This window comes from Euprymna scolopes, chromosome 32 (genome assembly GCF_053919585.1).
Source record: "Euprymna scolopes isolate OS-2025 chromosome 32, ASM5391958v1, whole genome shotgun sequence".
Taxonomy (NCBI): domain Eukaryota; kingdom Metazoa; phylum Mollusca; class Cephalopoda; order Sepiida; family Sepiolidae; genus Euprymna; species Euprymna scolopes.
In genome coordinates this window covers 85,116,567-85,141,505 of record NC_136513.1, presented here as the reverse complement: position 1 = coordinate 85,141,505, position 24,939 = coordinate 85,116,567, and the positions used below count along the sequence as shown (strand labels likewise).

Genomic DNA, 24,939 nt, shown 5'->3' with positions numbered 1-24,939 from the left:
GCAATTGTGTTTCGTTCACCAACAATTTTCCAAAGATCATTAATTAGTGAAAAATGTCTTTTCAACTTTTATTTTGTTTTTTGTGCTGATGTATTCTTGGTACCATAAAAAAAAATAATAGTTTTTTTTAGGTTAAATTCAAGTTTCACAAGATCTTTTTTTTATTAAATTGTTAGGTGGAAGCACAGAATAGTTACAAAACACCTTCCCCATGTTAAGAATGGTTTTTGAAATAATGTTAATTCAGTACGGTACCAAAAATACAGAAGTATCTTTTTAACGAGCAAACTCAAATTATTTAAACAATTTAAGAAGCAAAAAAAAAAATATACATTTTTTTTTGAAGATTGTTTAAAAAAAAACATCTGAAGAAATTTGAATGTTTATACCTTCAAGTCTCAACATAAAATTTTGTGCATATTTTAAAATTACACTTATGTAAATATAAAAATAGGTTCACAGAAGCTGAATAGAATATCGTGCATGTCATTGTTTTGCCATAAAAAAGTTTTCACATCTGCTAGTATCCGATATCCACATAAAAAAAAGAACATCTAGTCTAATATATCTCGCACTGTCTACCAAGCTGCAACCACAGTCCCATCACTGCTACAATGTTAACTCCCTCTGTTTATAAGTATTTTAAACAGGGCTCTACGGACAAATTTATCTTTAGTTGACCTTTGACAACTAAATATTTTCGTTTACTAGCCAAATAGAAAAGTTACTAGCCAAACCCACATGATTTTTAGAATATGACATTTCTTCTACGACGAGTATGTACATCATAAAGATTTTTCTGTGTTTTTTTAATAAGTGTAATTTCTAAATATACAACAAATTTTATGTTGATACTTGAAGGTATAAACATTCTGATTTCTTCAAACGTTTTTTTAAACATCCTTCGCTTAAAAAAAAAAAAAAAAAAAAAAAAAAAAAAGAGTATATTGTTCTATTAAACTTTTATTGTTTAAATAATTTAACTTTGTTTGTTTTATTATAAAAAAAGTTGAAAAGATATTTTTCGCTCAATAAGGAGCTTTGAAAGATTGTCAGTGAAAGAAATACAATCGCCAAAAGATGAGCATTTCATTATGTCTATTAATTTATTTATTGCGGACTATTATCCTCATCTTTCTTAGATGTTGTTTCACAACGTTTCGGCCAACTACTCTCTGGCCTTCATCAGGTGATAACCGCTACGGGATAGGAATTCCGAATCTCAGCAATTACTGCCATCCATAGTTGTTGTCGTCTCACCATATTTTGGCCAAGTAAGCCTCTGGCCGGTTTTGGATAGGATTGAAACCGCTATCTTCAGACAATTCTCACCTAGAACCGTAGAGATTCAACGTCTCTATCCACTGCACCACAGGCCCCGAAGGAATAGTTGGCCGAAACGTCGTGAAACAACAACTAATAAAGGTGAGAATACTAGTCCGCAATAAATAAATTAATATAAATAATACTCATCGCAATAATGAATTCCAATTAAAATACTTCATTATTTCTAGTCGTCACTTTGAAAAATCACTCGCAAATGCGACTGTTCCACTCGCAATGTAGAGCCCTGTTTGAAGAATTTACTGGACTGGTACCTTCTTGATGTGGAGCGATAAGCAGTAACTCATTTGTAAATAAATAAAAACAAAAATAGGTTCCCAAAAGCCGATACTCATAGTCAGAGTAACTATCCCATGTGTCATAGTTTTGCGATTGTCTATACATGAAATATTTTAGGGTGATACAAACAAGAATAGATTCATAGGCATCACCACATTATCAAGGCCAAGAAGCCACTCAAGGATAAGGGTTAAAGAGTGTACAGTAGAAATTGGACAATATAGTAATCATTAGTAATGAAAATTCGGTAATTAGATTAACTATCCTGCATGTCATTGTTTTGGCCATTGTCTAGTTTAGTTTAAAAAAAAAAAAGAAAAAAAAAGGAAAGGTTCTCGCATCTGCTGGTATCTGATATCTAAAATTAAAAAAAAGTTCTAGTCTTATAGGTCTCACACTGTCTACCAACTCCAGTCCCTGTCCCATCATTGCAATACAGGATTCCTGTACTTGATAAGCAGTGATTCATTCATCTTCTAATATATAAAAGGCAAAATGTGCGTGTGTGTCTGCCAAAAACTTTCAACACACGCCAAAAATACTCATTGTTTTGAAGCTGGACGTCTCGGACGACAAATATCGAAAAATTGGCCAAAAATATTAATTCCTTCAACCCCAATTGGGCAGTTTTCTACAGGGGGGGGTCGCTTTTTTCGTCAATATTTTCGAAGGTCATCGTCTCCTTTCGATTGACTAGCCTTAATTTCAACGCTCGCGACTTCCAGTTTCGCCATGGACGCATCGGCTAAGATGTTAGGTTTTCTTTTGTTTTCTTTTCCCCTTTCGCGTCGCGAGTCTGCGACCCCCCCCTTCCCAGCTACTACCACTTTTTTTTTTTAACACCTCTCTAAACTCAGGCTGAACTGTTGTTTACCCCCCCCACCTCTCCACATCTGGGCAATGCCGGGTACCCAAACTAGTAAAAATAAATAAAAACAAAAATAGGTTCCAAAAAACCGATACTAATAGTCAGAGTAACTATCCCGCGTGTCATCGTTTTGCCATCGTCTATAGATGGAATGCTGTAGGGTGACGTTTACCAAGACGATCTGAAATATTCGGCCAAATGCCAGATCCGATAACCAACTTTTGATAAAGTCATTATGAAAAAGCGATCCACGGCCGGTCAGCTCATAAAAGTGACTACAGATCAACTGTGTCAGAACAACTATCGTACAAAGTCGACTGATCAGAGCCGAGTGATTATCTAACCAAGACCAGCTCCCTTCCTCGATGATATCAGTCTCCTTGTCATCATCTTCCGACGGGGCCGGCCCATTCAGGATCAGCCAGTTCACAGAGAACAGTCGTATGAAGAAACTGATTACAAAAGTGGGCGTGAAAAAATGGAAGATCCATGTCCGGACTTGTTGGAATTTATCGAAAGTCACAATCCAAAGACTGGAAACGAATTCTCGGAGCGGACCTTTCGGATTGAGGCCTGACAAGGTTTCAAACGCATTCTGAACATCAACATTTACGTCTTGCTCCTGAAGCAGAGCTAGGAATATGAAAGAGCTGAGCAAAAAGGTGACACCACCTTCCCATGCTTGGCCACACCTGGACACCCACATTAAGAAGCTATTAAAAACGGTCACCACAATGATGACCAGTGGCAACCAGCCTTGGTCAAAGTGAATGAACGTAATATACAAAGCTGTGGCATAAAATAGGACGGAAAGAGCAGTGATGATTCCTTCATATAAACTTTTGCCGTTGTTGTCCTCCTCATCTTCAGCGAGATCCGTAAGGTAGTTGAATAGGTCAGTGGCAAGGATTATCACAGAGATGACCTCAAGGAAAATCAGAATAGGACCAAGTAATTCAAGAGTCAAACTGTAAACCGAGACGACACCGGATGGAAGAAGGTTTACAGGAAGAGACCACAGCAGAGCAAAGAGTCCAAGCTGAAAAACAAAATACATAAAATTTAATATCTTAAAAATTAAAGAAAAAAAAAAAAAAAAGAAAAAAAGGTTAATATAGTTTGCTTGAAGCATTGTTTATTGTGTATATAAAGGTAATAAACAGAAAGCAATATAATGCAGAGGTGTGACAGATAAGCACAAACTGAAGCAAATTAAAACAATGATGCAATGAGCTATGCTGTTTCCACCTTTCATATTAACACAATCATATTAACTAGCGGAACCTGTGGAAATTCCACAGAGGACTCATTCATCTATATATATATATATAAAAAGCAAAACACGTGCGAGAGTTTTTGTCTGTCCAAGAAAGGCTTTTTTCGGAGGGGGGGGTTTACTATCGCTTAGCACTTCTTATATACCCTGTAGATCATAAGATGTACGAATTGCGAACATGCGTCGCGGCTAGATTTATTTACATCGAGTTTTACACAATTCTTGCTATTTCGGCTCCTCTTGTGTGGATTCAGCTTTTTCGTATAAAAGCGAAACTGGTGAAACTAATGCGCGGTTCTCGGCCTACGGGCTGGTAGTATCCAGAAAGCAATAGATGTTGGGTCAATGTCGGTTTCCACCATCATATGAGACAATTGCTTTCATTTGGACACTCCCCTAATAAATGGGGGAGCTGGTTTTTCCCAACACGTTGGGGAAACAAAACCAGACAAAGTTGGTTAAAAATAACAAAAAAAAAAAAACTCAAAAGAACTATCCCGCAGTAAAATTAAATGCGTGTGGATTTGATCTCATTAAACACGCACTTAAAAACTGTCTCGCAGAATAGTGTGATGTTTGACCTCAATTTGAACTCATTCACTTTTTAATCGCTAAATTTAACGTCTTACATTGCTTCCGTCGCCGTAGCGCAGTTGTATGTCATCAGCCTATTGGCCTCAAGGCTCTGGATTCGAGCCTACATGTCACCCCCACTTTTTTTTTCTTTTACAAAAGACCGGCGTTGCCCGGGTGTTTAGAGGTGTGCGTGTTGGGTGAGGGAAATCAAAACAAAAAAATAAGCGAAGTAACAATCCTGTTTAAATATATATATATAAAAACAATGTTAAAACTTCTTAAAAAAAATCGTTGCCCGGGTGTTTGTGTTGGGGAGAGGGGGGGGGCTTAAAAAAATAGTTTTGATAAGTAGTTAGGATCGAACCCGAAGTCTTGAGACGAAGGTGGAAAATAAAATGTGCAAAAAAACCTGACACGTTACCCGCTCGGCTAGCAGCAATAAAGCGTAACTGAAACATGTTTGAATTCATTTAAGTATTAAAAACAGAATTGACACGTGCCCGCAATAAAAGTTAACTCCGCTCCTTCATTTTGACCTCATTAATGAGATCAAATAGAAGTAGCAGAGCTAACTTTTACTGCGAGGCAGCTTTTGGGTTTGTTTACCCAACTTTGGCTGGTTGTTTCCCAAAGATGTTGGGGAGGGGGAAACCAGCTCCCCATAAAAAGGGGATTGTCCAAATTGAATAGCAATTGTCTGATATAAGGAGTTTGGCCCCACATTGATCAAAGCTGATTGCTTCTGGACGTTCCGTGGTGCGATTGCCGGGAACAGTGTGTATTTATTTGCTCCCCCACCGAGCAAATTAGGCACAAGGCCGATTTTTAATGTGAGGAGTGAAGGGGAAATGGGGACCAACTCCCCGAGGAGTAGGGGAGCTGGATAGTGACAATTGATATGAAGGGTTTTCCCTACATTGACCAAGGTCTTATATGTGGGGTTGCCCCACATATGGTCTTTGTTTGCAGTATCTGCTGGATCAGATACTACACTGTGATCTTGTCACCTGAGCCACAGAGGGCCGGGAACAATGCCTTAGCTTTGAATTAGTTTCGCTTTTTATACAAAAAAGCCGAATCAACATGTGAGAAGCCAAAATAGCAATAATTTTGTAAAAGTCGCTGTAAATAAATCTAGACGCGAACCGCGTTCCCAAATTGTAGATATTATCTAGGGGGTATATAAACACTTCTAAGCGATAGTAACGACCCCGGGACCGTGGGTGAAAAAAGCCTTTCCGAAACATACAAAAATGCGCGTGCTGCATTTGCCTTTTATATACATACTAGCGGGAATACCCGGCGTCGCATGGGTGTTTGTGGTTTTAAATAAAAAAGAAACCAGGAAGCCCTGAGGCGAAGTTTGAAAAATAAAATCGGCGTGCCAGAATGAGTTACTGAAAGATGTTTGAATTTATTTAAGTAAGAACCAAATTGACAGGTGCGCGCACGGAAGTCGTCGAGCGTTACAATGACGACGGAAGCTATTCAGCAAATGAGGTCAATGACCAGGTTTGTTTGTCATAAGCGAAGTAAAAAAAGAAAACAACGTTAAAACTTGGGGGGGGGGGGTAATAAAACATCGAAAAAAAAACTAACGTAAGGCAAATGAACAATGTTGAAAACAGAAAAACGAACACATGAAATTATATATTCACAGTTTCTAATGCAACGTTCTAATAAATAAATCACCCATTTTAGAACCACTCAACGTTTTTTGGCCAAATTTCGCTAGATTATTATTTTTTTTTCGGAGATTAATTTAAAAAACAAAATTAAAAAAAAAAAAAAGGTAAACTGCTTAAAAATGCTAAATTCGCAAAATTTGGCCTAAAAACATTGAGTGGTTATAAAATGGGTGATTGATTTACTAAAACGTTGGATTAGAAACTGAGCACCCCCTACAAATATTTTAATATTGACTTTTTAAAAAAAAATTTTTTTTGGGAGACTAGTATCCACTCGATAATAATTCGCTGAAAAAATTGAAAAGACGAAAATAAAAAAAATACAGAGGGGGTACCACTTCCATATGTGCCCCTTATTTAAAAAAAAAAAAAAAAAAAAAAAAAAAAAGAAAAAAAAAAGAAAGTTTTTTTCAACATTTTCTTTTCAATGTATGCGTGTTGCAGAGGCATTTTCTTTTTAAAGTAACATTTTTTTTTGTTATATGTTTTAGCGTCATCTAACTTTTTCGTTTTTACATTTCAAATTGTAAATTGTTTCAGTCATGCCCTAAATTCATAGAAATCCCTAGATGTAAGAAAGCCTTCTACTCCAATAGTTTCTTCCCCAGAACTGCTAGAGATGGGAACTCCCTTCCGGGATTCTGCTATCCCAACTGTACTGACATGCAGAAGTTCAAATGTAATGTGAACAAACATCTTGCTATTCATCTCCCTTCATAATGCTCCTGCAACTTATGTCCCTGATAGTAGCCCCCTACTTCAAAGTGGCACTGTGCCTTGTTTGAAGTGAAAATTGAATAAAATTATATAAAAAAAATTGCAATCGAAAACATCTGTGACATTTAATGGGTACATTCCTCCCTTGTTTATTTTTGAATTTTAAGCCATTATTGACACTCTGAAGAGTTATCGGTTTAACTAACAAACTTGGCAATACTTATCTTTCAAACTGAATAAATGCTTTAAAATATGTCAAAACACATAAAACTTGTCTTGCCTTTGGTAACATTAGTTATATATTTAAATTTTTTACCTTTTCTCATTTGTTGGCTTCTCTATGTTTCCAAATTTAATTATCTACCGACATGTAAATTTTCATGTGCTGAAACTGTTTTTAGTTTTTTTTTTTTTTCCCCAACATTTTTCCAAAGCTGTTACACGACACACAATAAATAAATAAATATATATATATATACATATAAACCACTTCTCACTTGACTATTTTGGGAGAATGAGTGGCATGCATGAAACGTTATTCACAACCCTTAACCTACAAACTTTTAAATTCGAGTTCCAATTCGCGGCTACCAAATGTCCATTTACATTCTTCAACTTAACATGTGACACAAATTAACCAATCAAATGCTAAATTAGATTGAAACGAATGCTAACCATGATTATGAATAATGACAGCCACAAAAATCATTGCTCAACGGGAGTGATTCTATAAAATTACCAAACTACTAATCTAAGAATAATATGCGACAAGATACCAAGGGACATAACTCTACATTCATAATATATGATCAAGGGAGATAACTTAAAACGACTGTCGATTATTTAATCTTTAGTAAATTACCAATATGTACACAAACCGAACATAAAATAACGGTTAATTTATATTTTAGCCACATAACTTATTTAGTGAAAGATGGGGTTCGACATGATTTTGGCATTACTTCCAAACCAAGGGAATAGCTAAGGAAGAACGATAACTTGAGTTCATAACTGTATTATTCTTTAGTAACAAAATTATGAACTTTGAGTTACTTCATTCTCAACTTGCTTATAAAAAGGTGGCGACTCTACTTTTCGGTCAAGTTTTCATTCCAGCGTTTACCATGTACGATGGAACTTGATTTAATTTAAATGTTACTATGATTTTCATTTAAGTAAAAATAAGTTGCAATTTTGAATTTTTTTTAGATTAGATGTGAATATTTGTGTTATGTTTATTAACCGGGCTATAATTCTCATCTTGGGTGTTATTACAACCTTCTTCGGGTGTTGAAAACATGCTTCTTTTCCTGTTGCTTGTCAAGACGCATTGCTTCCAACAAAACCTTCATTGATGTTTATGAAGGTTTTGTTGGAAGCAATGCTGTTCGACAAGCAACAGGAAAAGAAGCATGTTCTCAACACTCGAAGAAGGTTGCAGGTTGCAGTGACCAAAACGTTGTGCTTATAACACCCAAGATGAGAATAATAGTCCGATGAATCAACATAACATAAAAATAAGTTGTTTGGAAGTAATGCCAACACAATGCCGAGCCCAATTTCATTCTTAATAATTTAAAATCGACTAAAATCGGAATTAACTTGTAACACTGGCTGGCACTTGTCTTCATTAGTTCTTGTTGGAATAATAAAAATAATAAAAATGTTAACCTTTAAAAGGAAAGAACTTTATTTGGCTTTTTACATTTTGGAGCGAGTACACGTCTTGTTAATAATGTTCACCGGCAACATATGTCTCGTTGGTTTCGGGGCTAAGAGTGCACTGCCTACTCGCCTGTCATGCTGGCTAGGGATTGGTTAAGGAGAAAGAGAGAGGGAGATGATGAGGGACTCTGGATAGCAGTTCCTGGTTTGTGTCCGGTTTATGAGAAAGAGAAGGGCTAAGAAACTATTATTTCTTGGGGAATGGTATTATTTTCATCCTTCTTGGCTTTAGAGGCGACTCAGGTCAGTCCTACAAACTCTTTATGTTCACTTAAAATAATGGGCAATCATGCAGTATAATTATCAGCCAATTAACTGAAACAAAATAAACAAATATCTTACCAAATGCAAGAAAATTTAATTTTTTACCAGCCTGTATAATTTTTAAGTGAGGAAACTGTAAAATATACTATCTCTTAAATTGTTATCATTTTCACTTAACCAAAAAATTGCTAAATAAAATGGCAATCGATTTGATTTTGAAATAGTTGCTAATTTCAGGCTTAAAAAACCAATGCCTCCATTCAGTGTCAAAAGACAAAGGATACCACCTGTAGGCAAGGATCGCGCAATCTCCAACCACACCACCCCCTCCTGAATCGGCACTGCTTTGATCCAGTGGCAAGGAAAAGTCTAGGGCGTCTGAAAACAATGCCGAGATAAGCGGAGAGCACATACAGCACCTGGAAGTCTCAAACGGTCACCCATTTAGTACTGACCAGGTTCAATGTTGATTAACTTCGGTGATCCAAGGGGAACCGATGGGTCAACATGATTATGCCGTACAAAAAAAAAAAACAAAAAAAAAACAGGCTTATTCTGTTAATGACCCTAAGTCTGGGGGATAACCAGTTCTGATAAGCTATTATAAAAAAAATTTTTTATATAGTGATAAGAAAACAAGGTCCTTATGCATTTAAGTTATTGCGCTGAAGCTCAAGTGTCATGGGTGTTTTCCGGCAAATAACATTAACAACTGTGAAATGCCCCAAAACGCTTAACCAATGAAATTCCAGTAAGCAGACAAGAAAAACAATTTAATCAATTTGTAGACAACTTTAAGAAAATGTCATTAAATTAACACCCTTATACAGCCTAATATTACGAGTATATTTGAGAAGTTGGTGATAATGCATTTTTGGCATTGTGTTATTTTGAAATAAATTTTTTAGGTTAAACTCAAGTTTCACAATATCTTTTTTTTTTAGAATTAATTTATTAGATTAAAATTTGGCATCAACACTTATGACGAAATTTCAGAAATCGTAAAACTGAATTTCACATGAAAACAATGGTATCTACGTATTCCTCGTATTTTTAAGATGATTTTATCCAAAAATTACGAAAATCGATAAGGTAGAAAATTATTTATTAAAGAAAGTACAAAAATAGAATTTAATGAAAATGGTCATAAGACACAGGAGAGGTAATTTTCTGTGTCAATTTAAACAAGATGGTAGCAATTTTTCACCTGCTAACACAATTAAAGTTGTTGTTTTTTTTAATAATTCAGTAATAATCAGGTAATTTCAACTGCATAATTTGGAAGCTCCCATTTGTAATTTATTAGAATTGACAAAAAAAAAAAAAAAAAAAAAAAAAAAAAAAAAATCAGCAGAAACCATTGCTTTTATCTCAAAACTCCATTTATTGACTACAAAATTTCGCCCCAATAGTGTAGAAGTACCTAAAATTTAAATAGAATGTTAATTTATTTAAATAACAATGATTGTTTGATATTTTTAGAAATAAAATTAAAAGGATTTTTTTTGTGTTCTTTTCAATTAAAAACAAATTAAGAGAATCGATGTCCATTTTCAACAATTACGTATATTTAATTTGTAGTTATCTCCCTTGATTTCTATATTGGAAAAGTGAAATTAAAAACGCAACATTGAAAAAATTTTTCTAATGTGAAACATTTTCGTCATTTTTGGACTCCACATCACCAATCTACAGAAGCAGATAAAAATAGCACATTATTTAAATGTTTATAAATATTTGCGCACACAATCTTTCTCGTTTCAATTTGGCCTTTTTATTTGTGAAAATTTGTCTACAGTTATTATTTTGGCCTTTTCTGGCTTCACATATGCTTTCATGGTCTGGCAACCCTGAGGATACGCTATCGTACAGAAGCACTTTTTTCCCCCTTCATCAAACAGAAAACTAGAACCGTTATATAAAAAATATTGGCCGACGTTTCAGAAATCGACCCCCACTTCTAAATTCCACAATTTACACTTTTTTTCTTTTTTTTTTTCATGTTAATCTCATCGATTAAAAACTTAACTCTCAGATAAAAAAAAAAAAAAAAAAAAAAAGTTTGAAAAATTGTTTTTATGACTTTTATTGTTGGGGATCAGTATTCAATTATAACGTTCTACTAAATTGAGCACACACTTTGTGACCATCACCGAGAAAAATATTGTGACTCGTGTGACCGGTGTTTATTCCCCGTTTAAAAAAAGGGGTTAGGAAGGGAACTTTCTTAAACCCTCTTCTCTCTCTCTCATCTATCTAATCTATTTCATTTGCGTCGTCTTGCTTGAAAGAATCCCAACCATAAGAAAATGCTCACTTCAAGAATGGACCTTTTGCAAAATTTGCGGAAAATGCCTTACAATAAAGTTGCAGTAAATTCCAGTAAAGTTAGACCCGTTGAATTGACAGATGTTTTTTCCTCATAACTAGCAGTGGGACGATTCCAATATTTTTCCCCGATTCCGATACAATTACCAATTCCGTACTAAATTCCCGATTCCAATTCTTTATAAATCTCTAAATATTTAACTATAAAGTTAATTTTTTCTGATTATCGTAAAAGTGTGCAAATATTTCTCAAACATGGAAATACACTTGTGGGTGTATTCTGTAGATTTTAGTTTAGTTTGACTGGCTGATTAAAATGAATAACTACTTAGTATTATATAATTACTACCAAAGGGGGGGGGTCAGTTTTCAATTATAGTTTTCTACTAAATTGAACACATACTTTGTGACCATCACCGAGAAAAATATGCGACTCAAGTGACTGTGTTTATTCCCGTCTAAAAAAAAATGGGTAAGGGAGTTAGGGTGAATTTTTACTTTCTTTCCAACTCGATGACGACTTTTACAAGTTTTCAGGTAAATGTGTAGTTTAGCAGCGTAAATTAAACGAAATTGAATACAGATTCTAATTGTATAAAAAAAAACGTTTTTTTGGTTATGAATAGTGTTGGGACGATTAATCGGAATCGGAAAAATTGGAAATTTTTGGGGTATCGGAATCAGAAAAACTTGTATTTATTTTCCGATGCCAAAAACGATTCCTTTAATTATCTTCTTTTTATTTAATTTTGTTTAAAACAAAATCTTCTGCAATTGGTAGTAATTATATAAAATTTATTCATTTTAATTGAAAAGTCAAATTAAAATCTACAGATTACCCCTACAAATGTATTTCCATGTTTGAGAAAATATTTGTACACTTAACATGTATTTTTACGATAATCAGAAAAAATTAACGTTATAGTAAATATTTAGAGATTTATAAAGAATCGGAATTGGGAATTTAGTACGGAATCAGTAATTGTATCAGAATTGGGAATTTAGAAAGGAATCAGTAATTGTATCAGAATTGGGAATTTAGAAAGGAATCGGCAATTGTATCAGAATTGGGAATTTAGAAAGGAATCGGCAATTGTATCAGAATTGGGAATTTAGAAAGGAATCGGCAATTGTATCAGAATTGGGAATTTAGAAAGGAATCGGTAATTGTATCAGAATTAGGAATTTAGAAAGGAATCGGTAATTGTATCAGAATTGGGAATTTAGAAAGGAATTGGTAATTGTATCAGAATTGGGAATTTAGAAAGGAATCGGTAATTGTATCAGAATTGGGAATTTAGAAAGGAATCGGCAATTGTATCAGAATTGGGAATTTAGAAAGGAATCGGCAATTGTATCAGAATTGGGAATTTAGAAAGGAATCGGTAATTGTATCAGAATTGGGAATTTAGAAAGGAATCGGTAATTGTATCAGAATTGGGAATTTAGAAAAGGAATCGGTAATTGTATCAGAATTGGGAATTTAGAAAGGAATCGGTAATTATATCAGAATTGGGAATTTAGAAAGGAATCGGTAATTATATCAGAATTGGGAATTTAGAAAGGAATCGGTAATTGTATCAGAATTGGGAATTTAGAAAAGAAATCGGTAATTGTATCAGAATTGGGAATTTAGAAAAGAAATCGGTAATTGTATCAGAATTGGGAATTTAGAAAAGGAATCGGTAATTGTATCAGAATTGGGAATTTAGAAAGGAATCGGTAATTGTATCAGAATTGGGAATTTAGAAAGGAATTGGTAATTATATCAGAATTGGGAATTTAGAAAGGAATCGGTAATTGTATCAGAATTGGAAATTTAGAAAAGAAATCGGTAATTGTATCAGAATTGGGAATTTAGAAAAGAAATCGGTAATTGTATCAGAATTGGGAATTTAGAAAAGAAATCGGTAATTGTATCAGAATTGGGAATTTAGAAAAGAAATCGGTAATTGTATCAGAATTGGGAATTTAGAAAAGAAATCGGTAATTGTATCAGAATTGGGAATTTAGAAAGGAATCGGCAATTGTATCAGAATTGGGAATTTAGAAAGGAATCGGTAATTGTATCAGAATTGGGAATTTAGAAAGGAATCGGTAATTGTATCAGAATTGGGAATTTAGAAAGGAATCGGTAATTGTATCAGAATTGGGAATTTAGAAAGGAATCGGTAATTGTATCAGAATTGGGAATTTAGAAATTCAAGCAAAACAACCTGAATGAAATAGATTAGATAGATGAGAGATAGAAGCAGGTAGAAAAGGGTTTAAGAAACTTCCCTTTCTAACCCCCTTTTTTTAGACGGGAATAAACATGGTCACGTGAGAGAGTCAGAATATTTTTCTCGGTGATGGTCGCAAAATGTGTGCTCAATTTAGTAGAACGTTATAATTGAATACTGATTCCCAACAATAAAAGTCATAAAAACAATTTTTCAAACAATTTTTTTTTTTAATCTGAAAGTTAAGTTTGAAATCGATGAGATTAACATGAAAAACAGAGAAGAAAAGTGTAAATTGTGGATTTTAGAGGTGGGGGTCAATTTCCGAAACGTCCGCCAAAATATTTATGATGTTTTTTTTTTTTAAATAGAAATCAATAGAAGTTTTTTTGTAGTAGAAATCATCACTCTCGCAAAATACCTCGTGTTATCTTAGCTTGGAAAATGACAGCGGAAAATATAGAAAAGAGATAAGAATTTTGTAGGTCGCTTATTGGTGAATTCTAAAACATAAGGGTCGAGATTTTTTTTTTTTTTTTTTTGTTGGACAGCTTAGAATGAGAACGAACGGTGGAAGATAATATCGAATACACAAGGATTTATTGCAAGTTGAGGAAAGAAATGAAAAAAAAAAAAGGTCTCTCGTGTGTTGTATTGACAAGAGGACGTTTTAACACTGTCACTTTTATTTTATTTTCAAGTGATTTTGATAAGCGGTGACTTAAAAAAAGAAAAAAAAGTGGACAGATTTGACATTCGTTTAATACTGGAATTTGATGGATCTACTGCTAGGCCATCTATTGTGGAATGGGTTGAGAAGGCTGAGCGTATTTTCAAATTGTGCAAAATAAAGGAACCAGCAACAGTCTTTCCTTTGAGGTTAACCAGAGGGGCCTATGCGGTGTACCAGCAACTTGGGGATGAACCTGACTGGAAAGAAATTAAGCAGACCTTATATACAGCATTTGGTATGGATCCTTTTGTTCCATGGCAACAGTTCACTACCCGGCGACTACATCCCAATGAAATGGTGGATGTTTACTTAGCTGATTTATGGAAATTATCAGCATCGTTTTGCGGTGTCAACAACAAAATGTTAAGCTGTGCCTTTTTGGTGGGCTTACCTGAGGATATCAGTAGACTTTTGCGAGTGTTGTCACTTATTAACAGATTAACAACGGACGAGTTATTGGCCCGAACGAGAAACATCCTTAAGGAATCAGAACCAATTACAGCAGCAGCCAGCACCAGTCGTGCAGCATCTAAACCCTATGGAGACAATGTGGATTTTCTCCCAGCTAACGCGAAACGTGAGAGTCCTGTTTGCTATAAATGTGGGTGTCCTAACCATTTTGCTAAGGAGTGCCGGAGTCAAAGAAGAACAATGAATGTTTATCAATGAGCACACAGAACACTACAATGCTATCGCTGCAATAAGTTGGGTCACATATCTCACAACTGTTTGGAAAACGAAGTCAGGGACAAGGTACTGTTGTTATCTTTGCCCCTTGCCAAACAATGAACACAGCATTGCCTGTTGTCGGCATCAAAATTAATGGTGTGCAATGTTCAGCACTTGTAGACATGGGATGTTCCCAGTCTATAGTTAGCGCAAATCGCTGTCGGACATGGAGGAAGCAACAACTAGAGGTCATGACCATTAATGGCTTATCCCAAACATGTTGTGGTATTGGGACTGTCACAATCTGCACTGAGAAAGGTGACACAGCTGAAGTTGCCGTCCTGGTGATGCAGGAAAAACTACTTGGATATGACTTATTACTTGAATTGGATGCAATAAGAGCTCTAGGAGGTGTCATGATTACAGCAGCTGGAGGTATAACGCTTGGTAGTGGGAAAGAATCTGTGCAGCTAAAGGACTTCTCTGCTACGTTTGACGACAAAAAAAGGAGCTGGATTGCGAGGTGGAAATGGACCATGATCGAATCGTCAGATCGGTTATGCAATACCATTTGAGAGTATACAGTTTCTATCAAGAATCGGGCTGCATATGAAGAAGAACTTCGGTTGGTTAATACCATACCCACAAGAATGTCTAGGAAAGGATTAATTCCGCTCATGGTTATCGAGCAAAACACAAAATTCGACCCGTGATGGATTATCGAGAATTGAATCAGCATGTAGATGCCTTTACTGGGAATGCAGATTTGTGCTCTGCTAATCTACGAGAGTTGCGTCAGAAAGGGAGTAATATAGCACTGCTGGATTTGAAGAGAGCCTACCTATAGATATGGGTTCATGAGTCACTGTGGTCATTTCAGACAGTGATAATCAAAAGAAAATGATACTGTTTGACACGCTTAGGTTTTGGCCTAAACGTAGTAGCCTTAATAATGACAGCTATCAATCAAAACTGTTTCGACGCAAGATGAGACACCAGTGAAAGCTACTTCACCTTATATTAATGACATCTATGTTAATGAAGACATAATGTCTGCAGATGCAGTTCAAATGAAACTGAAATCCTTCGGTTTAATAAGCAAGGACCCTAAGCGCTTAGAGGATGAGGTGCTCGTGTTGCGCCTTGAGGTCTGGGAGGAATCTAATACTTTACGATGGAAGTGAGGAAGCTCGATTCCAGAGTTACCTAGCGTGTTAACGTGGCAAATTAGGTTTTCTATTTGCAGTAAATTAGTAGGACATTTATCTTTCTGTGGATGGCTCCGGGCGGCAAAAAACTAGCAACTGCAGTCACAAAAGGATGGAACAACATAGTTGATGACGATTCTCTCCAGCAAATGATTGCCAAAACATTTACTAAAGTATGTAAAAATGACCCTGCCACGGAGAGTGGCATGTATTCAGACACGAACTGAATGCATAGGTTGACGCGAGTTCTTTGGCTACAGGTGTAGTGTTGGAACGATTGGGTAATGTTGTAAAAGATGCGTGCTGGCTTCATCCAAAAAATGATGCCCAGCATATCAATTTGGCGGAACTTGATGCCACACTGAAAGGCCTTAATCTTGCACTGCAGTGGGAGGCCCAGGTTGTACACCTCCACACTGATTCATTGTATGTTTACCATTGGTTGACTGACACCTTAACTGAAAAGGCACGAGTTAGGACTAAAGCCGCAAGTGAAATGTTGATACGAAGGCGACTAGTGATAGCAAAGTGTCTAATTGATTAATACAGTTTGCAGGTTGACGTTACCTTAGTTCCATCAGAGCAAAATTTGGCTGATAAGCTGACTTATCACCAAAGAGATGGATTGATACGAGGCAGGGATCTAATCCTTCACAAATGACATGCGCAGAATCAATTAACACCGGATCAGAGCCGTAAAACACATCATAAAAGTGGACATCCTGGAATTCGTCAAACCACATATTTTGTCCAAAGAGTGTATCCTGCAACTATGAAAGCATCGATCCATGCAGAAATACACTTGTGCGAAGAGTGTTAGCGAATTGATCCAGCACCATCCGGATGGCAAAAAGGGAAGCTGCAGTTGGAGGAAAACTGGTGTAGGATAAGTATGATGGCAAACAATTTATGAATTGTTTTTTTTTCTCCGATATGTTTACAGTTTTTTTCTTTTTTATCAAACAAAAAACAAATATTTTTTCGTGCTTCTGTACTTTGCTGACGGCGCTATTTTTCGGGTTAAATTCAAGCTTCAACACAAGCTTTTTTTTTTTTTTTTTTAATTAAATAGGTGGAAGCTCAAAATAGTTACAACCCCTCCCCATATTAAGAATGGCTTTCAAAATAAAGCTATTATTTCAGCACTGTGGCAAAAGTGCACAAGTACCTATTTGGTAAACCTTGCGGAGAATGCGCTGTTTTACAGTTGTTGGAAAAAATGGAACGGAAATTAAAATTTCGTTCCGTTGTAATCTTCTTGTTAACAACTTGCACACGCACTCAAACAAATCGAAGGTAATTGAAAGAGTAACATTCAACAATCGTACTTTTTAAATTTAAAAAAAAAAAAAAAAAAAAAAATTTTTTTTATTTTTTTAAGTTTTCATAAAATTTTATTAACAAAAACGAAATAAATCAAAGTCAATTTGGTGTACATTTTTGGTATCGTTTTACATAAAATTTTATTAACCAAAATGGAATAAATAATTTAAACAAACAAAAAAAAAAAGTCAATTTTGTATGCTTTTTTTTTTTAATATATTTATTTACACAAGTCCAACTCACCATTCACATTGGAAATAAACGAATAAACATCGGTAAAACTTGCGGAGAATGTAGTTTCACGGTTGTTTGCATTAAAATTCTTAGATTTGCCCCTTGTGCACATCGATGGTGATGTTACCTAATTTTTTTCTTAATTTTTATTCTGTATTCAATTACTTTCGGTGTTTTAGGGCACATGAGCAATTGTAATTAAAAAGATTATGTAAGAAATTCTGCAGAAATAAGCAGGCTCCTCATTGGTCGGTTTGACTACCCACGATTTTGTTTGAACTTATCAGATTGATTGTTCTTACTAACTGCCGAGGGTACTGAATTTATCTTTTCAGCCTGCCAGTTTTCACAGAAAACAGGTTGAAATGGACGTACGAAAACTCACTTGAGGCTTGTAGCCTCAAAACCCTTTGTCTCATTGAGACATTTTAATGCCCAATGTGGGGTGAAATGTTATCATTTGCAAACACTAATGCCCTTATGTTGGACGAAATATTATATTCATCGTACACTGTTATGCTCTGTCATCATTATTTATATAACGTCTCTCAGAGACGAAATTAAAGTCTACATTTTGACCTGTCCTTTGTCTGCCACCCATTTAGTGAACTCCAGGATGACTACCAGACTCTTAGCATTCATACTTGGAAGGCATCACTAACTCATTGACCTGTTGCAATCATTCTCCGAACAGCGTGGAGTATTGTATCCTGCATTACGCGAAGAACAACCATGAACTACTACCCTTTCTGGGTGTTACCAGCCCTGCTCGACAGATAGCTTAAAGATGGCACATCTTTTGCAATTTGGATCTTTTTACTTTGATAAAATTTACGTTGAAGTTCAGAGGTGAGCCTGTTGTGATTTCTGATTGCTTTCTTTCATTCTGCCAAGGGCAAAACCCAGGTGAGAGAATATTTCACAATTAAAAACAACAAAAAAGATTTAAACGGAACAAAATTTAAATTTCCGTTTCATTTTTCCAACAACCGTAAAACAGCGCACTCTCCACAAGTTTTACCGTCTGACGTCACTTCCATCGAATGACTTTGTAAACAAAGAAGTGCCAATCTTAAACAGTTCTGTAAAGAATTATAGAAAAAATATCAACTGTAGGTTCTCTAGTGCAGTGCAGTTGCAGTGCAATATAGACTACAATGTATTGTGGATTAAGTAAGTTACTACGTAGAAGCATGTGAAGTTTCCTCTCGGTTTAACAAAAACAAAAAATGGCGCTTCTACACTATTGGGACGAGATTTTATAATCGATAAATGAAGTTTTCAGATGAAAAACAGTGGTTTTCAACTGATTTTTTTTTTCAATTCTAATAATTTTCAATGGTAGCTTCCAAATTATGCAGCCGGAATTACCTGAATATTACTCAATTATTAAAAAAAAAAAAAAAAAAAACTTTAATCGTGTTAGCAGGTAAAAAATTGCTGCCATCTTGTTTAAATCGAAATGGAAAATTATCTCCTTTTTGAACTCTGTGTTTTTGGATCGTTTTAATCAAATTCTATTTTTGGTATTATTATACAAACACCGTGACAGCGAATTAGTAAAATCTTTTACGTAGTATTCTGTTACGTTTCGGTGTGGCGGTGTGGCTGAACACGAATCTGAAAACTGGGTTAGGGTTAGGGTTAGGGTACATTTTTTTCTACTAATTCGCTGTCACGGTATTTGTATAAATTTACCCTATTTTTTATTTTCTTTAATAATTTTTGGATATAAACATCTTAAAAATACGAGGAATACTAAAATACCATCGTTTTCATGTGAAATTCAGTATTACGATTTCCGAAACTTCGTTCAAATAGTGTAGAAGCGCAAAAAAAAATTAAAAAAAAAAAAAAAATTAATGTGTACACAGAATTTTTGGTATTTTTTTTATGATCCAGCGTAGTATAAACACCCCCAATCTCCCACGTTAAGAACGGCTTTCGGAATAAATGCCCCCAACCTCGAAAGCCGCCTTAACATGGGGATATTAGGGGTGTTTATACTGCGCTGGGTTAGGTCGTAAAAAGAAAAATATAAACAATACCGACTTTTTGTTTTTGTAATAAACTCGCGTTAGGACCAAACATGTCACGTACTTACCTGTGAAACTGGCTTTATAAGGTAGAAGTATTCGGTCGTGGAAGGCACAAGGTAAGATATAATAGAAAGTACAACGAGAAGCAAGGAAACTCGAAGGACGGTGTCCACCTCGTAGACTGGCAACAGGAAAAGAGTGGATAAATAAAGGAGAAAATCGAAATTAAATAACTTCAATAACCAAAACATTCTTTTTTTCAAAACTTCCGGCATCACTAGAAGTCAACCGAAGATACTTTTGAAACAATTAAACATTATATTGCGATCCAACTGGCCAGATTAGCCGTATATTAAATTACAAAAAAATATCCGAAGAAATATTATTATTCAAAAACCAGTGTTTCTTTTTCAACTTGTAAACAATTTTATAAAAACGGAAAAAAGTTTCGTAGTTGGCGCCATTTTGAAACTTTTAAATACAAAATTCGCAACCCGAAATACGAAACTTTATTAAAGTTTTTTCTTGTTTTTTTTTTTTCTTTTTAATTATTTAAATTTAAAAACTACAGTAAAAAAAATATTGATCATTTATTATAAAATGTTGCTTTTTAACATTGCTATCATTGCTGAAAAAAAAAAAAAATACTCGAAGAACTAATACTTAACTTATGCATATTTTTTTAAAAGAAAAACAAAACGAAAGACAACATTTTGAAAATGCAAAACTCGAAATCTGAAATACGAAACTTTTTTTTAGTTTTCTATCACTAGTAACATTTTTGGCATTTATGTAGGTTTTTGGCAACAATTTTTTATTTTCATCTCTGGAGAATCCAAAGGGGATTCAAAGAATCGTTATAGTTTCCCCGTAACATATTTATGAAATCAAAACAAACACTAACTTAAGAATAAAACAATATAAAACATTATCTGAACATTCGGTTATCGTTATAGTCAGCTAACGTACTTCCTAATTTTCTGCGGAGCCGGAGCAGGCGGTACATAAAGCGGTGACAAATCAGTTTCTTCGCTTTTCTTCTGTATTGGATACGTTTTTAAAATAGTTTGAAATTTTGTTTATTATGATTACAATAATTTCTATTTGATTTCAATAATATTATTCATATACTTTCATAAACATATTCATTATATTATATAAATTATTAAATAAAAAAAAACTTATTTTTAAAATAAAAGATATTTTTATAATTTCATAAACATATATTTCTTATAAAATTTGGTAATCTGAAAGAAAAAGAGAGCCTGTTTCGTCCGTTTGACTATAGGTGGCTTTACTGTCTGTCCACCTAGTTACGGAAGCACAAAATGTATATAATGGTACCCTTGAAATAAAAATAAATGTTTTTGTTATATTTTAATTTTAAAGATTTTTTTTTTCAAACATATTTGAGTTTTGTTTTTTTTGTTGTTTTTCCAAACATATTTAAGTTTTATTTTTCCAAACATTTACGTTATGTTGCTTGTTTATTTTCAAACATTTACGTTTTAAGGAATGCTCAAGAAAACACATGTCACTTATAGGTAAAATGTTATCACCAATTGCATCCATTATGTGGTTTGGCAAGGGTTAATTGGCGGCAAAGATCGTAATAGATTGCGCATGTTTACAAGATAAAAAAAAAAAAAGATTTTAAATTATATTTGAATAAAAAAATAACAAAAACAAAAAAATATGTTTGCAAAAAAAGGAAAAAACGTAAATGTGTGTTGAAAAAACAAAAAAGAAACGTAAATATTTCCAAAACAAAACAAACAAAAAAAAATAAATATGAAAAACGAAAAAAAACGTAAATGTTTGAAAATAAACAAGCAACAAAACGTAAATATGTTTGAAAAAAAAAAAAAACGTAAATATATTTGAAAAAATAAAACTTAAATATGTTTGAAAAAATAAAACTTAAATATGTTTGAAAAAAAAAAAAAAAACTTAAATATGATTGCAAAAAAAAAAAACAACAAGAAAACATGTTTAAAATTGAAATATAATAAAAACATTTATTTTTATTTCAAGGGTGCTATTATATACATTTTGTGCTTCCATAATTGGGTGGACAGACAGTAACGCCACCTATAGTCAAACGGAGGAAACAGACTCTCTCTTTCTTTCAGATTACCTAAAATTTCAAATAAAACAAAAAAAAAATTATTTTGAAAATTTTGTTATTAAAAGTGCAAATAAATACTAATTGTATTATTTTTATTTGTATAACTTTCATTTTCATTGCAATTTTTCAATAATATTTAAAAAAATATTTTACTAGCTATTCAGTCCGTCTTTGCACGGGCCCTATGTACTGTTCATAACTTGCCCTACGTGTGAATACACTTTATGTAAGATTTCAAATGTTTAGACCAAAATTTGTCTGAGTAATTTTGTAGAGACTGCAGAGGTCAATTTAAAAAAATTTTGACACCAATTTTGACCACTTAACATTTATTATTTTGGTCTCAAATCAAAATACAAAGTTTTACCCATGTCCAAGTTACCTACATCTAAACTTTCAAGTCTTTAGACCTAAAATTGGCGGAGAAATTTTGTAGAAACTGCAAAGGTCAACCCTTTCAACTTTAACCTTTTGGCAGCCAGATTTTCACCCCAAAACTGATTAAAATGTTTTCAGCATGTCTGAATACCTGTTATGTATAAATTTAAAATGTTTAGACCCAAAATTGGCTGAGTAGTTTGCTAGACACCGCAAAGGTAAAATCTTTTGAACTTTGACCCCTTGGCAGCTCAAATTTTCGACTCAAACTGATTAAAAAACTTGCCCTATCTATGAATACTCTTTATGTAAAATTTCAAATGTTTAGACCAAAAATTGGCTGAGTAATTTGGTAAAGACCACAGAGGTAAAAATTTTTTAAAACTTTGACCCCATTTTCGACTCCTTAATATTTATTTTTTTGGCTCAAATCAAATTAAAACGTTTGATCCATGTCCAAGTAATCTACAATTAAAATTTCGAGTGCTTCGACTCAAAATTGTCAGAGGAGTTTGGTAGAGTTTTCAAAGGTTAAATCATTGAATTTTGACCCCTTGACAGCCAAATTTCTGGTCAAAAACCGATTAAAAAGATTTTCCCAAATCTCAATAATCCTTATGTCAAATTTTCAGTCTCTAGACCGAAAATTGACTGTTATTTGGTAAGGAAATGCACACACACACACACACACACACACACACACACACACACACACAGATAGACATTTTAACTTTTATAGATATACTAGCATGCATGCCCGGGTGTTTGGAGGTGTATGCTGAGCAAAAAATAAATAAATAAATAAAAAAAACAAAACAAAACAAAAAGGTCAATTTTTTAAACTTTGACCCCTATTATGACCCCTTAAAATTTATTGTTTTGGGCTCAAATTAAGTTATTAAGTTAGATCCATGTCCAATGAACCTATATCTAAAATTTCAAGTGTTTAGACCAAAAATTGTTGGAGGAGTTTGGTAGAGTTCTCAAAGGTCAAATCGTTGAACTTTGACCCCTTAACAGCCAAATTTCTGGCCGAAAACCGATCACATAGATTTTCCTAAATCTCAGTACCCTTTATATCAAATTTCGAGTCCGCAGAAATTAGGAAGTATGTTAGGTGACTATAATCAAACACTTATCAAATTAAAATAATTATGGGGAGGCTTTTATAAAATATTTAGAATTTCAAAATAAATTACTCAGGCATTTTTGTATTTATATGAAAATGTACGACTTAAAAAAATACCCCCCTTCCAAAAACGACCCTCTTTAAAAATGTATGTTTTTTTTAAAACAAACTTTTTAATGAAAAAAACAGTTATTTTAATGAAAAAGAAAGTCATTATATGAAAATGCAGGACATATCAAAACAAAACAAAATCAAAATTAAACAAAAATAACTAAGAAATTTTACAAAATTAAACTTTTGTAGTTAATCACCATTTCAGTGCTTGTATAGTATACTATATTTCTTTTCATTGTTTTTTTTTTTTTTTTTTTGTTTTTGCAAAAAAGGAAATACCTATTTTGCCTTTGAATAGAGTTGGTAACACCTCAAAAGTTCTTTATCTTTTATTGAGAAAACTTGAAGCACTTACCTGCAGCTCTCAGGAAGAGTGGCAGCAGAAATCTTTTGTGTGGGTGATGACTCTTTTTATATTGGTAGTTGTTACATTTAACTTATTTGATTGGCTAACTGGATTATAAGAATGATGGAGTGAACTGAATTTGAGTGGTGATTTTCAGTTTGGGATTGGAGTTGAAGGAAATTGAATCATTACCCTTATTACCAAACCGACAAGCTTCTACAATTTTTACCTAGTCACAGGTCGCAACAAACCATTGTTACAAAATCCTTGTTAACCTTTAACCGTCAGTGGAGAAAGTTTCCACACTTTACCAGGAACTGGGATTTGGATTCAGCACTGTTCGAAGATTGGATTAATTGCAGCCGTTTCTTGACTAGAGTTGACATCACAGAAGTTTTTTTGAAGGAAAAGTCATTAATGAGGTCAATAATTCTGACTTTAAAAAGTCTCTGGGAGACATATATAATAATAACTTAGCCTAATAATTTAGGCTTGAAAAATAAAGCCTCAAGGAGATGAAGGGTAGAGGTGCCCAAATACCTCATATCCAGAGAGAGTCGAGTTCCATCTTTCTTCTACGGATGGTTGTCTGGAACTGAAAAAAGAAAGACATTCAAAAGCCCGCCAAGCCCATCGCTCGGCGGTTAAAATCTCGATCAATCTGATTGGTCTGCACAAAGATAGTGGGTGGCCAATCAGCCAATGAGGGGGCTTGTTTATAATTGTAGAATTTCTCACAATAGGAAAGAATGCAACTTGGCAGGTTAACCAATTCGCAATCGGGATCTATCAATTTTTAATACCGAGGTTACAAGTCAGGAATCTCTAGAAGTTGAAAGTAGTAGAGTATCACCAGGACCGAAGGTAGAGTTAACGTGATCTCCGATTTGCAAAAGGGTTCCACCAAACCACATCCTCACCCATATGAAATAAAATTTGTGAATAATTTCGGAAAAATAACAACACTTGACAAAGAACTCGAGATTGTTGGATTGGAATGAAAGAACATTTATTTACTTTTGGGGAATTAGCATATTTTTCAGTATTTGTGCAGTTCAGTTATTTTGGACGATTTTAGAACGGGGGAAGACAAATCAAGAAAACCCTTTGCGAAAAAGTTTTGTATAACTTTTAGGTAAAACAATTAACATTAATTACTTAAACATTTATTGAATTAAAACAAAATTTAGGAAATTATAATAACACAAATAAAACATTAATTATTTGAACATTTATTGAATTAAAATAAAATTTAAAAAAATCTAATAACACAAAATAATACAATAATTATTTGAACATTTATTGAACTAAAACAAAATTAAGGAAATTATCATAACACAAATAAAACATT

General features: G+C 33.9%; 1 protein-coding gene across 1 annotated transcript; it reads right to left on the bottom strand.

Moving 5' to 3' along the window:
- Positions 1–1,763: 1,763 nt before the first annotated feature.
- Positions 1,764–19,993, bottom strand: LOC145256462 (uncharacterized). The gene is made up of 2 exons (XM_080115393.1): positions 19,559–19,993; positions 1,764–3,530 (listed from the first exon to the last, which is right to left on the bottom strand). Exons 1-2 carry the CDS (start codon positions 19,766–19,768, stop codon positions 2,586–2,588), a joined length of 1,155 nt encoding a protein of 384 aa, XP_079971519.1. The 5' UTR covers positions 19,769–19,993; the 3' UTR covers positions 1,764–2,585.
- Positions 19,994–24,939: the final 4,946 nt, after the last annotated feature.